At 26.6% G+C, this 13,376-nt stretch overlaps 1 protein-coding gene across 1 annotated transcript in view; it reads left to right on the plus strand.

Annotated features, from left to right (window-relative positions):
* LOC111625528 (trafficking protein particle complex subunit 9-like) overlaps positions 1 to 13,376 on the plus strand; it is a 76,990-nt gene that overhangs the window by 47,424 nt on the left and 16,190 nt on the right. The window contains exons 8-11 of the mRNA XM_023368690.1: positions 2,405 to 2,533; positions 6,321 to 6,387; positions 8,680 to 8,773; positions 12,038 to 12,214. Coding sequence (XP_023224458.1) covers positions 2,405 to 2,533; positions 6,321 to 6,387; positions 8,680 to 8,773; positions 12,038 to 12,214 — 467 coding nt within the window. The remainder of the gene's footprint in view (positions 1 to 2,404; positions 2,534 to 6,320; positions 6,388 to 8,679; positions 8,774 to 12,037; positions 12,215 to 13,376) is intronic.

The raw sequence follows: 13,376 nt of genomic DNA on the forward strand, positions 1-13,376 counted from the left end.
CAAGACTTTTCATTACTAAAATAAGAATTAGAGTGAGTTATCGGAGTATTGACCATCTTTGCTTTTTAAAATCTTATAAAAGTTTGCAATATTTTGTATTATATTTTATTTAAAAAACGAAAATTACCTTCTAAATTAGAAGTTCATTTTTTTAATTTTTAACTCAATTCAAAACATTTTTTTTGTTGTTGTTGTATGCAGTTTCCAGCAAACTTTAATTAATTTTTTTCTATTTGTGAAAATTTCTACGTTATTTAAAGGTAATTTTTATTATAGGCCTAAAGACCTTACACAGCATTATTAATATGATTTTGGAGGTTACAGAACTTTAAAATTACTTTAAAAAATGGAAAATAATTACTGTATATCATTTGATTTCAAGATATTTTGTATACCTTAAAAATAATTAATTCTATCCCGGGATTTCCCGGGATCCCGGGAAACAGTTCACTTTTATCCCGGGATCCCGGGACAAGCAAAAGACCGGGAAATGAGAAACCCTAGTAAATAATCATTTAAATTGTGTAATCTGGTAGATTTCCCCAACTGAATAATTTTATTCATCAATAATCTGGCATGTATTTTCCTATTGATATAGTGAATTTGAAATAAAATGGCAGGCCATTATATATATATATATATATATATGCATCCTGCCAATTTCTGTGCATTAAATACATATTCTCTATTTCTTATTATTTCTTAATTAATAAATTTTTTAATTTAAAAGGTAAGCAATTTTTGAAGAAATAGAGAATATGTATTTAATGCACATAAATTTTTGATTTTTTTATGCCTTAATAATTTGAGTTGGTGATTAGCAGAGGCAAACTTACATGCACAGTAACCACTGTGCATCCTGCCATTAGCACTCCAACATTATTCACTTCATTTTCAATGGTACTATGACAGAGAAGCGTGGATTGCTACAATTGGAAGCATATTGTCTTTAGTGAATCCCAATTTTGTTTGAGAATAGGTGATCACTGTATTAGTGTGGAGGTCCACTGGTGAGCACATCATTCTTTCCTTTACTGTTAAGAGATACACTGTCCTTTTTTCTGGAATGCTGGTTTGGTGAGGTATTGCATATAATTGTTATTGCTATGATATGAGGAACATTGTAGTAGTGTCATAGTAGTGATATGAGGAACATTGATGACACATGCAGCATGTTCAGTCATGTGCTTTTCTTTGTTGTCTTTCATGGCAAGGCTACAAACAACCATTTTCCATAAAAGTAATGCTTGTTTATATATAACTAGGGTTTTTCAGGAATATTTTTCTTACCTTAATCATGTCATACTCTTTTGGCTTACCTAGTTTCCAGATATGTCATCCAGTGAGCATTTGTGGACCAGATGGAATGCCAGATTCAACTATCTACAAGTATGAGGAATCTATGTTGGCACTTACAGCATCTGTTGGCAAACTTGTTGCAGGATAGCATCACAATGCTTGTATGTCTCCCCTTCATGCCTGACCATATTGTCACACATATATCTAGGCAAGAGGAGATGCTAAAGGTTCTGTAAATTGTATTATTTCACAAAAAATTGTCTCTTTGCCATGATATTGTAATCACTTACTACCATTGTCATTACATTTTCACTAATAAAATTTCATTCAGTTCCAATACCTCCTTCTTGGTGCATAACTTTTTTGTCAATGAATGGTATAGATCAAAATAATTACAGATAATTTAATAAATTAAAGATATACAGTTCTTGATGTCAATAATTTGTGAGTTTTGATATATCATAAAATAAGTTTTATTCAAAGTTTTTTTTTACACTGTTCAAATTTAATTTATACTGGTAATATATTTCAGTAACTTATCGTTAAAAGTTTCCATTTCTTTAGTAATTTCTTTGCGTTATATAAAAATATAATTATATATTATATATCTTATATTAAATTACTATTTTTAGATTTAGTTATACTTACAGGATAGAGAAAGAAAAACAGATTTATCACATTATATTATAAATACATGATAAATAATATAATTTATTATTTTGTAAGATATTGAATTATTATTATTATTAGTTTTTATGCAAAATTCGAGTTGGAGTAAAAGCCAATTTTTATCTATTCTGAGTTTCTGTAGCTAAAGTCATCACTAAACATAATGTACTTTTATGTTTATCACATTAACATCCTAGACAAATTAATTTGCATCATTTTTATGTACATAAGTAAAAAATAACATAATAACATTCTAAATAAATGAACTGCAAAGTTTTTTGTTCTCCAAAAGTTGACTTTTTTGACTTATGCTCTTTTAACTTTTGACCATCTAATTATCATCAGATAATTTCTAGCATTAATTTTCATTTTATAATATTTGTTTTTGTAAATTAGTTATTTGAATTTATTTTTAATCTAATAATTATTTTTTCAGATACAATGGTGGTCCAATCTTTTTGATTTATATACAGAAATGAATTTTCATAGAAAAGCAGCATTTTACAAGCATACTTCAGCAGTATGTTGTGTTTCACCTCATACAACAACTCCTGATTGGAATCAGGTATGAACACATCAAATTTTTATTAATTGATTTATAGTCTTTATAACTTATCAATACATCATCTGTTGTATATTATTTAGAAGATTAATGATATGTAAGTAGTTATTATTCAGTACTTGTAAAGAACTGGACTCTTTTTGGAGTATTCTTTACTTGTTACTCTCAGAATCTGGATATAATGAGATAAATAACAAATAAATGATTATTTTTTTAGTGCTACATATGCTATTTGATCATATAACTTAATACTTCAAAGAAAAATAAGAATTTAAAATAACATTTTAAATTTTTATGTAGTGTTAATGTTATATTAAAATTTTAAAAGCTATAAAAAGCTATTTTATATATTAATATAAAGTTAATTTTATTTTTAGCAATATTTTGGTTAACTGTGAATAAAACACAAACAATTATATATACAAATTCTGATAGATTATATCTAATGTTTCTGAATAAAAACTTGTTTTTGTTCCTGAATTCAACACTGTTTTTTCCTAATAATTTTGATTATGGTGCCAAGTATGAATATTTTTTCTGTTTATCTTTCATTATTGATTAATAATATAAAATCATTAAATAAGTTGTTTGTAATTTACAATAGCATAAAAATGTATTATGTTAGATTAAAAATGACTTAATACATTTTAAAATCAGTAAATGTTAGATTAAAAATGACTTTTACTGATTTTATTTCATGAATTAACTTTTTAATATTTACCAAAAACAATACAAGTAATCATACTGGCTTGCTGTTCCAAATTCTTTTTAATGTATATTTATTTATCATTGTTTTGATGAAGTAAAAGATATTACATATTGTAAATAATTCAAAAGCTAAGCTTATAATATTAAAATAACCTAATAAACCTAATAAAGTATATTAATACTTTATTATGTTACTTATTAATACATTTATTAGTTGTAAAGATTTTTACAAATTGCAATATGTAAAAAGCATTCCATCAAAATTACTATTTGTAAATTCTTTACAATAGAGAAAAGTATATATTTTGTGAGTGAGTTTATTAAATAATGTTACGTTATATTACATATTACGTATATCATAATATTACGTTATACTGTACATAATTTATAGCATTATACATAATATATAATATAATTTTATAAAAAACACTACAGAATTATTTTCATCATAGTAAAATTTATATATGCTTCCTGCCTAAATCTGATGGTGCTATAGTAAAGTGCCCTCTTGCAGTAGAAATTTGAAAAATGTAGTTACAAATATGTACTTACATAGGTTCATTAATATAGTTTTAAGAAATAATTTTTTTTCCTATCACTTTTGAGGATGATTTTTTGTAGAAAATCCATTAGAGCAGGGAAAAATTAAAATAAACAGGCCATTTTCATAATGTTATTCAAAATATTCAAAAATACACAGCTTTTGGTAAATATATTCTGCAAATGCACATACATAAATCTAGCTAACAAATTCTAGTATAAGTTGTCCAAAGGAAAGTTAATAATCTATATTACATCTCTTTTGATCATTTTTTAATTAAAATTTAATTTTATAAAAATGTATGTTTCATGTTTAAAATAAAAATATTAATCCAAAAATTTTTTAAATCTCTTCAATGTTTATTGCAAAAGAAGAAAGTACATGCAAGATTTGCTGTCATCAACATAGGACATAAAGGAATTGATAAAAGAATCAGCATAAACATATTAACTCAATCGCCATATATTATTTTTTCAGCTTAATGACCAATGGAAAATGATTAATGCCTTCTTTACTTTTTATTAGTAAATACCGTTTTATTAGATTAATAGTAAATACTGTTTTAATGAATAATTTATTATTTATTAGATACTGTTTTATTCAGTATCAAGAAGTCCATGCAGAGCTGGAATTCTTGATACTTTTTTATTAGTAAAGAAGAAAAAAATAGAACCAAAAACAAGTTAGCACAAGCTTGGAATAAATCAGCAACTTTAAAAAAAAGAAGAATACAAACAAACAATAAGACTTAGCCATATTTTTTGGAACAAGAAAAAGATATAGGAAAACAAACCAACACATATCTCTAGCTGATCCAAACATAATATACTGATAGAAAACTCAACAGATATTATCTGCTCAATGAAGAGTACAGTGCCCAGAAATGTCATGGCTATGCTGTTCTTCAGATGGCATTATCAGAGACAGTGACAGACATTATTGTTTATTGGAAATAAAATATCCATCAAAAATTAGGAATGATTTTATAATGAATGAATATAGACAAATAAAAGTAAAGCCTCCATACAGCATTAATCTATACCTTTCTTCTAACTAGGTCTTTTTTCGTAAGGAAAAAAAAAAAAAATACTATCCATATTATTACTGTAAGAAGGATTACATCATACCATGCTACAAATATTTTGTTTCTTTATTTCAGAGGAAAAATTTGTCAAATTTGTTATATTAGCTCAGTCATAACTCTGTTGTTTGTAACTACAAAGTTCACTATTTTACCACAAGAGATCTCCATCAGTAGTGCAAAACATATAGGCATGGAGCTTATTGAATAATAATGAAAATTTTCTATCTGATTTGAATTTATATAATGACAGTTTTAATTCAATAATATTAATCTAAATATATAAAATTACTTGTCCTGATTGACTGAGTGATTGACTGTTTCATCATTGCCCAGAGCAAAACGCTGACCCTAAAGAGGTGAAATTTGGTACACAGTTAGGGTACGTCATGAAAATGTACACTAAGAAGGGATTTTTGGAAATTCTCCCCGCGGGGGGAGAGGGAGAGGATTAAGGCTTAACCTGAAGAACGGCTTCTACTGTACTATTTTAGATGGAATTTTTTGTTTTCAACTATGTTTAGTCTTCATTGAGTACTTAGGTGTATTAAATTGATAACATTTCAGACATTGTTATAAATATTTTTATATATTTTGATTTTTTAACCAAATGTTTGAACTGTTTTAAATTCAAATTTGTTATTGCATATTGGTTCGATTATAGAATGATTGTAAATGTTCCAGAAAATTGATCAAATTGAAAATAGTTTATTTGATTCTCAGCAATTCTCATCATTCTCAGCAGTAGGTGTTATATAACAATTACTATGGTCGTTGAAATACTGAATATAAATGGGGTTTGCTTGCAAAATCCATGTGGGTGAAGACGCAGGTAACAGCTAGTTCAATATATATTGAATTAATATATATATATATATGTACTGTACACAAATACATATATTATCAACATTTATTTAAATTAATTATTTTTTAATTAATAAATTGTAAATTTTAAATATATATTACAACTTATAACTATGATTTTTGTTTTGTTCTTGGATCCGTAATAATTTTTAGTTTGCATAACATAATAATTCATAAATATGTTACCTGGTGTATTTAATTTAATTGCAGCTGTTTCAAACTTAAATTTTTGATTAGTTAGCTGAAACTGCTTGAATTTAGACGAAAAATATTTTGAAGAAATCCTTAATTTTGGTTTTCTTGACAAGCAGTTTGAGTATTTTTAATTTATTTAAAAATTTAAATTATTTATTAATTGCTTTAAATTATAATCTTTTTGATATTTATTTGATATCTATGAGATTTATTGAAGAACATTATATGATGTGTATTATTGAATTTTCAATTATTTATTTATCTTTGTTTTTTTAAATAAAGACAAATAAAAATAAATAATTAAAATTATTTTGTTATTAAATTATTAAACATTTTTATAGTTAATAAAATTTGACAAATTTAATAAGGTATATTAAAAAGTCTTCATTATAACTTTTTAGTGTTGTGAATTTTTGCTTCAAACCAATCAAGGATATAAAATTGTTTATGAAGCAGATAATCAGTTATGTAAGTTTAATCTTGATCTTTTTTATTTGATATTATTATTAAAATATAACTTTTTAACTAAAATGTTTTAAAAAATTATAAAATTAATTATTCGTGGAAAAAGCTTAAATTATAACTTCACTTTTTTTCTTTTTTATTGATTTGATAAATCAACGAAGTTATAAATTAATTTGAACTTTTTATTCAAATACAAATATATTATTTTACAAAATGCCTTTAAAAATGTTTAGATTATATTATTAAAATATACTTAAATATTTTAAAAGGTTAGGAATATTTTACTGCTTAATTATAATTTTAAAAATATTTTAATTAAAACTAAAAAGTATTAATTTATACTTTTAAATATCTGTCATATGATTAATGTTTTCTAATAATTGAGAAGTAACAAATATGAAATTGATTATTGACAGTTTTAAATAATAAATAAATTAAAATGAAGATTGCTTTATCCTAATTTTATAAATAAATGCTTGTGTGTGTGTGTGTCAGACTCAGAACTGGATAATGATCATAGGATGTCACAATAAAATCTCACCAAAACAGAAGTAGTCTTCAAAATTTTTTCAAAAAGTCTTCAAATATTTTTGGCCTACAGTGAATGCCTTCTTCAGGAAATCAAAGAGTTCAAAAGTGGAATGCTTGGAATGCACATTTCAAATTTGGTCATATGGAATTTGATGTTTGGATTACATCATCTGAATTAAGAGCACCCATTGAATGCATGTTGGTTTCATAGTGTTGCATTATATCATGCTTGCCATGCCCTGGAAACAGACTTTTCCTTTTTGTAATTGATGCAATTGATTTTCATACTGGCCTTAAAAATTTTCAGGGCTTTTATTTCATTAATGTAGTATGTTGGTATGGTCATCCTTAAAAGAGTGTCTTGTTGAACATGGGAACAACATCTTCATGTAAGTTGTATAGCCTGAGATTTACGAGTTTCTTCTGCATGATAACAGATGGAATAGAGACTTAACCTTTTCTCTGTCACTTGATGATATTTTGTCACCTTAGTTTGTCTGTTTTGCTGTTTCATTATACTTTTGTTTACTGTTATATTGGTAAATTCTACATATATATTTATTATTTATATAATTTATGGTATTTTTTATAAATAAATAAAATGATACAATAAATCATATAAATAATAAAATTTATACCGTATTTACTTGCATATAACATGAGGTTTTTATTCCTTTATCACAGCTTCAAATTCCTAGGTTGTGCACAAGTGAAAGATTCTTTGCGTTTTTGCAAATAATTTTTGTGAACCATGTATTCACATTTTTTACTCTTTTGTATTTAAAAACATAAGTATTTTATCTGGATCGTTTGAATTGTTCTTGTATATTGTCGGGAGTAAAGATGAATAGCAATAGGAAAAGCAAAGCTTTTGAATTGAATTCCAGTTTGAAATTCCAAAATAACACGGGAGCATGATATAAGTTTTAATCCATTCTCACATGAAAATGGATAATTATTCAGAAATCAGAATTCAGAGAAACTCGTAAGTATAATCGATGGAGAATTGATTTGACTGTTAAGAATTAGCAAAAAAGAAAAAAAAAAAAAGGTTCTTGATTGTCCAGCTTTACGTGAACAAATTATGTTGTCGATTTTACAGGATTTTTCTTTAAAGTGTAAAATGCCTGTAATTTTTGCGGGACAATGTGCGCATTTACGTTCATTTGATATTTTACTTGTAATTAAACAAAATAAAATTAGAATTGTATTAATAAATTTAATTTTCTTTATTTTGATCTTTAAAGTCACACCTCATTCTATATGCGAGTAAATACGGTATATAGTTTTATTGGTAAACAATAAACAAAACTATAATAAAACAACAAAGTAATGGAAAGTAAAGTAAGAAAAAACAAAACATTACATGTGTTTTTCTTTGTTTAAAAATTTATAACTGAATATAATTGAGCAGTTTGACCATTGAGGTTTATTGAGGCATCGTTGATGCCATCAAAATATCTTAGTATGTTCTTGTTTGTTTTTTTAAATATATTTTGTCTCTTCTCTTATTTGAATTCTTTTTCAATAAATTATTTTCTTTATATTTACATGCAGATTTGAATTTTAGAATCCAAAATTCTTCCACATATATAAGCTTAAATGTGATATTGAAGTTAAATAATATATATTAATATAATATTTATTTACTATAATCTACATTCATTGATAATTATCATTTATTAGTATTATTACTATACATTTTATTATTAATTTATAAAATTTATGTTTCTTTCAATTCAATAAAATGTTTTTGTTTCAAAGGCAATAAGAGGGGTTGGCCTAGTCTGCAAATTAAAATTTTGCAGGAAACTATTGGTGCTGCCACAAAAACAGGAAATATACTTCTTGCCATCAGGTAAAGTTTAAGAATGAAGTACAGTACAACCTCCATTATTTGGACCTCCATTATCCGGATTTTCGATTATCCGGATTGTTCAAAATAAACAAAAATCTTACGAATTTGCTGATTTGCACTTGGCGAATTACGACACTGTTTACGCACATGATGGAATGCATAACTTTTTTTCTTTCAACGACATCTCACCCAGCACAGTGGTCGTAAACTCTTAAATATATTTTACGTAGTAATAAAAATATAACTTGACATAAGCATTTATAAANAGGTTAATTAAAATAATTTTTTACTGGATGTATATATTTTATTTTATTTCTTTATTTTGTTTTAATTATCTTGTATAATTTTTGCAATTATTTAAGCTTGGTAAACGTTAACGTATATTTATGTAACCACTTTTTGAATTTTTGTTTTACAAAATTTCGAATTCTTCGTTCGATTCAGAATGATAACTGAGGATAATCGCTTAATACGTTCAAAAGCGTTTTTAAGATATTAAAAAACGATTTGCTGGATTGTTTAAAGGTTTTGATTTTTATTTATAGTGTAGTTCCAGCACGAAAGTATTTTATTTTATTTGTTATATCAATGTTTTAGCCCATGAATTTATTTTATATTAAATTAAATAGCAAGAGATAATAATGCAGATGATTTTTTTATTTTAATGCTAATATTTGTATTCCTGATGTAAATTTTTATCAAGATATAAGCATGCATGGATAATCAAGAGTATGCTGTAGTTCAGTGTTTTTCAACCTTTGGGTCGCAACCCCCAGGGGGGTCACAAAGCCTTACGCGGGGGGTCGCGGGTAAAAGAAAAAGACAAGTGTTTGTAGGTCCTACACTACAATAAAGAAAACTACAATTTCAGTGAGAAGGCTGTATCTGTTTATTTTACAGTACAATTGGTTTTTCAATTGATATTTAGGTCTCAACAGAAAGAAAATTAAATACGTAGTTTTTAAAATCACTGATATAATTTTAATATGGCCCTGGGGGTCGCCAGAATTTTTTAACTTGTAAAGGGGTCGCGTATTCAAGAAGGTTGAAAAACACTGATCTAAATAAAATTAAGATTATAAATAATCCATATGGAAAAATTGAAAATTAGAAATAATTTTTTAACTATGTATTGCTATGCATTGACTAAAATTTTTTAATTGAAGAGAATATTTGTTTTCTGAAACCGTGTTTTAGTATTTATTGACTGTTGAACACAAGATTGTGTTATTAATTAAACACTTGACTTTTTTCCATCTTTATTCAGTTGATTCTTGATGAAATTTGCCGTTTTTATAACCAATAACTTGTAGTTGATTTGTTTCAGAAAATAAATCAACTACAAGTTATTGGTTATAGAAACAGCAAATTCCATCGAGAATGTAAAGTAACATCTTACATAAGGGATGTTGTGGCATGATTTCATGTATTGTTTCCCAACTGGCCCTGTCTCTAACTTACTACAATCTTAAGAATGGTAGCTAAATTTGATGCATGAATGGCTTGGATCACGCATTAAAGATTACAAGGCTCAGTTGTTTATTGGACAATGTTGTTATGAACATCATAGCCACATTCACAGTAAACCCAACTACTGCCATTTGCTATGTGGCTTTAGAGGCAGGAATTGGATCACCCTCTGTGCATACAATTGTTAAGAGATCCTGTTATCATCTGTACAAGTCCCAATGTCATCAAGAACTTCTTCTTCAAGACTACAATACAAGGATAAACTTTACAGAAATGTTTATAGATCTTGGTAACACAGACTCTACTGTTCCCAAATGAATTTGCTTCATGGATGAAGCATTTTTTATGTTTGCAGTGAGGTAAATTCAACTGCATATACTTGTACAAAAGAAAAATTTGCAATAATTCTTTTTCTTACTGTACAGTCGACCCCCCCCCTATAACGCAGTAGATACGTTCCACTTTATAAGAATTTCATGTTGTAGGAATCCTTAAATACATGAGCCAATCACAGCCCGGCATGTGTTCAGTTTATGGACTAAGGCTGTTTGAAAGGTTTTTTTCTATAAAATTAATCAATTCTAGACTAATTTGACTCAACATTTCCAAAACACGTATAATTTTTTGGGAATAATTTGTATAAAGTATGCTATAAACAAAAAATTGTAGGATTACTTACCAAGTGTGCACCATTCGACAACGGCATTGCTTAAGCTTGTTTTCGTCACGGAGCAGTGCACCAAACGGCAGGTGCGTTTTCTGATAAGTTATTTTTCTGTGAAAAATTCGCTGAACTTTAGAGACATCATTAATATAAATATAATTTTTATGGCTGTTAAATAAGAAAGTTTTTTTCACAAGAAATGTATAAAATTACAGTACTGTATTAGACTTACAGTACCTAATTTATATACTGTACAGACGATAGTAAACTGAACTTACCTGCCTAAACTCTCCGTAGTGTGTAAGTAGTTCAGCTGCTCATCCACTATTGGTCCAGATTCAACCAATCCTGTTGCGACACAAGTCGGCAATGACATTTTACCGCATTTTATGAGTCTCTTTTAGTGTCTTTATACAAATACGGTCACAATTTTTTCATCACAATATATGAACCCGCATTATAGGGGGGGTCGACTGTATTTATAACATGAAGGAAAGTTAAGCTGATAATAGTTAATGTATATGTGATGAATACTTAATGTATTGTATATTTTATTACTTAAACTGGTCAATTTTTTCTAGAGCAAATAACAAATTCTTACATTTTTTTTATTTTTTCTTTTATTAAATTATTAAAGTTACTTATCTCCTAAACTTATGTTCTGGATTTAATAATAATTTATGTAAATATTTTTTGTAGTAAAATTATCAATATTTTTAGGCTAAAGGTACAACAGAAAACAATTTTCTAATTAGGTTTACATTCTTATTCTTAAAAATTTAAGACAGAAAAAAGAAATACTTTTCATAAATTAAATTAATAGGTATTTTTGATCCAAATCTTAAACTATTAGACAATATAAGTATTTACTGGTTTAGATTTTAATAAAAGAATTTTAATAATTTTTACTGGTATATCTTATATATTTCTTTATTTTATAAATATTAAATTATTTATATTTATCTGAAATCATATGCAAAAATTTATTTATTAATTGTCATGCTTATATAAACTACTGAATTATTAAATTTGATTAATAAGCATGGCTGTTTGTTTATTTCTAAGAACAGCTGATTATGATAAAATTTAATTAATTATGTTGATTAAATTAAAAATAATTTTTTTCTTAGATTACTGACTTTTATGCTAACGACATTTTTGGATGATCTAACTGAAAATGAGAAATTAGAAACATACAATCACTTAGGAAATTTAACATCAGCAGTTAATGATTCAACAACAACTTTACTAATAAAAAATGATATAGTTATACCTCAGTTTCATTTACTTAAAATTCCATATATAAAGTAAGTAACATTAGACTTTGTTAAATTTTATAATTACAGGTAGCGCTCGGTTTATGCCGGCTTAATTTACACCAATTCACAATAACACTGCTGTGCAATTTGCATTATTGTGAATCAGTTTACACTGACATCGATTCACAATAATGCTGCTGCACAATTCTCTGTTTTGCCGTGTAATTCCCTGATTTTCCCTATGCTAAACTGATTTTTGTTTCAGTGTTGACGTATTTACTGAGCCGCAACATTGTACATTTTTAAAACAAAGATTTTTATTGAATATATTTATTTTTTCTGTTTAATATTATTGGGTATGTATACATTTACATTAAATTAATATTAAAATAAATAGAGAGGTTGAGGTGCACGTTTTAAACGTGTAAACGTGTACGTGTGACGTTCGGCGCCGCTTTCCCGTAAGCCTAAAAGTTTGACGATGGTGTTTGGAATGTCAAGCGTGATTCCACCGACTATCCAAACACCATTGTCAAACTTTTAGGCTTACGGGAAAGCGGCGCCGAACGTCACACGTACACGTTTACACGTTTAAAACGTGCGCCTCAACCTCTCTAATAAAAATATTAAAATATTAAATGTTTACATACCCACGTATACAAGAATAAAGTAGGTATCATGGTGGAAGACAACAATTGGGAGTGAAGTGCAAATGTAAAAAGGAGCATCATCGCATCCATTTGACCATATTCTGAAATTCTTAACGAAAGAAAACAAAAATCTAAAGAATTAAAGATGGATACTTTTTTCTGAAAAATGTAAGAGATCCAAAACTTTGAAATATCATTTGTTTTTCTTAAGATTTTTTAATAAAAACATTTCACTTTATTTTATTATAAAATACATTTTAAAAATTAAAATTTATAATATATGTATTTTGTATTATATTGTATTAATAAACAAAATTATTTGCTTATTTTTCACTTATGTAAAACCTAACCCTATACTCATTGTAAATATGGGTTCATTTTATACCGATTCGATTTGCGCTGGCTTTTGTAGGAACGGAACTGTGGCATAAACTGAGGGCTACCTGTACAGTACATTGTTTCCTTGCTAGTATTTAAAATATCAATAATCATTTATTAACTGAATAAGCATTTTTGACTATCTAGCTATTTTTATTCTTTTATAAAATAAATATTAATCA

Source organism: Centruroides sculpturatus, unplaced genomic scaffold (assembly GCF_000671375.1).
Source record: "Centruroides sculpturatus isolate CEXI.00-Female unplaced genomic scaffold, Cexi_2.0 scaffold105, whole genome shotgun sequence".
Classification (NCBI taxonomy): domain Eukaryota; kingdom Metazoa; phylum Arthropoda; class Arachnida; order Scorpiones; family Buthidae; genus Centruroides; species Centruroides sculpturatus.